This window comes from Sinocyclocheilus grahami, unplaced genomic scaffold (genome assembly GCF_001515645.1).
Source record: "Sinocyclocheilus grahami isolate Dianchi unplaced genomic scaffold, SAMN03320097.WGS_v1.1 scaffold15177.1, whole genome shotgun sequence".
In the NCBI taxonomy this organism is placed as follows: Eukaryota; Metazoa; Chordata; class Actinopteri; order Cypriniformes; family Cyprinidae; genus Sinocyclocheilus; species Sinocyclocheilus grahami.
In genome coordinates, this window is record NW_015515632.1 from 4,310 (window position 1) to 5,238 (window position 929).

General features: G+C 41.0%; 1 protein-coding gene across 1 annotated transcript; it reads right to left on the reverse strand.

The window, feature by feature from the left end:
- Positions 1 to 170: 170 nt before the first annotated feature.
- LOC107579187 (cyclin-dependent kinase 17-like) lies at positions 171 to 914 on the reverse strand (the record flags this gene model as incomplete). The annotated part of the gene is made up of 4 exons (XM_016265045.1): positions 171 to 294; positions 433 to 495; positions 588 to 682; positions 800 to 914. Coding segments are annotated over 4 exons (397 nt in total), but the record flags the coding sequence as incomplete, so codon positions are not given.
- Between the last annotated feature and the right edge of the window lie 15 nt (positions 915 to 929).

A 929-nucleotide genomic window follows, 5' to 3' on the forward strand; every position in this document is an offset into this window, starting at 1 on the left:
AAAAAATATATACAATTATATAAATATAATATAAAAATATGTATAACAAATTGCAAAATGCAGTTAGTATAATATACATTTCTAACTGATGAAAAATGAAGTTCATACTATATAAAATATATTACACTACATATTTGATCATTTATTTGACAGCATAGTGTTAAACATACCAAAGTCGGCCAGTTTGAGTTCACCCCTTTCATTGATGAGCAGGTTCTGTGGTTTCAGGTCCCGGTGCAGAACCTTTCGTTTGTGGCAGTACGCCAGTCCTCTCAAGATCTGGAACAGGAAAATCTACAACCACACATGGACTACAGGTTAGAAGACCAGAAACAGAATGTTTCATGTGTTGCATTGCACTGATAACAACAAACCAACCGTTCATGTTTTCTTAAATCCATCTGGTGCAAAACAAACAGATATGGGACAGACCTTAACGTTGTGCATGCTCATGATGTTTCCACAATCATCCATGTACTGCTTCAGATCCTTATCCTGCAGGAAGCCATCAGAGAACAAATAAATAAATGGAGTGAGCAAATGAAACAGAATGACACACAGAGGAGCAGTATGGGACGTTCACTCACCAGGTACTCAAAAACCAGAGTGAGGGATTTGTCCGTGTGGACAATATCATGAAGCGTGACGATGTTGGCGTGCTTTAAATCCTTCAATAATGACACTGAAAGAGAGAAAACGGCAGGATCGATCAGGGCAATATCAACATCAGTGTCTCTGCATCCAAAGGGGCTTTTAGGAGAGATGAAGAGAATGAGACACAGAGAGAGAGATTCCTCACCCTCTCTAATCGCCGTGCATGGAGCGCCCTCCTCGTGCTCCAACCGGATCTCTTTCAGAGCTACCAGGTTATCCGTCAGTTTGCTCCGCCCCTTGAAAACGGTGGCATACGTCCCCTACAATACAGTTAC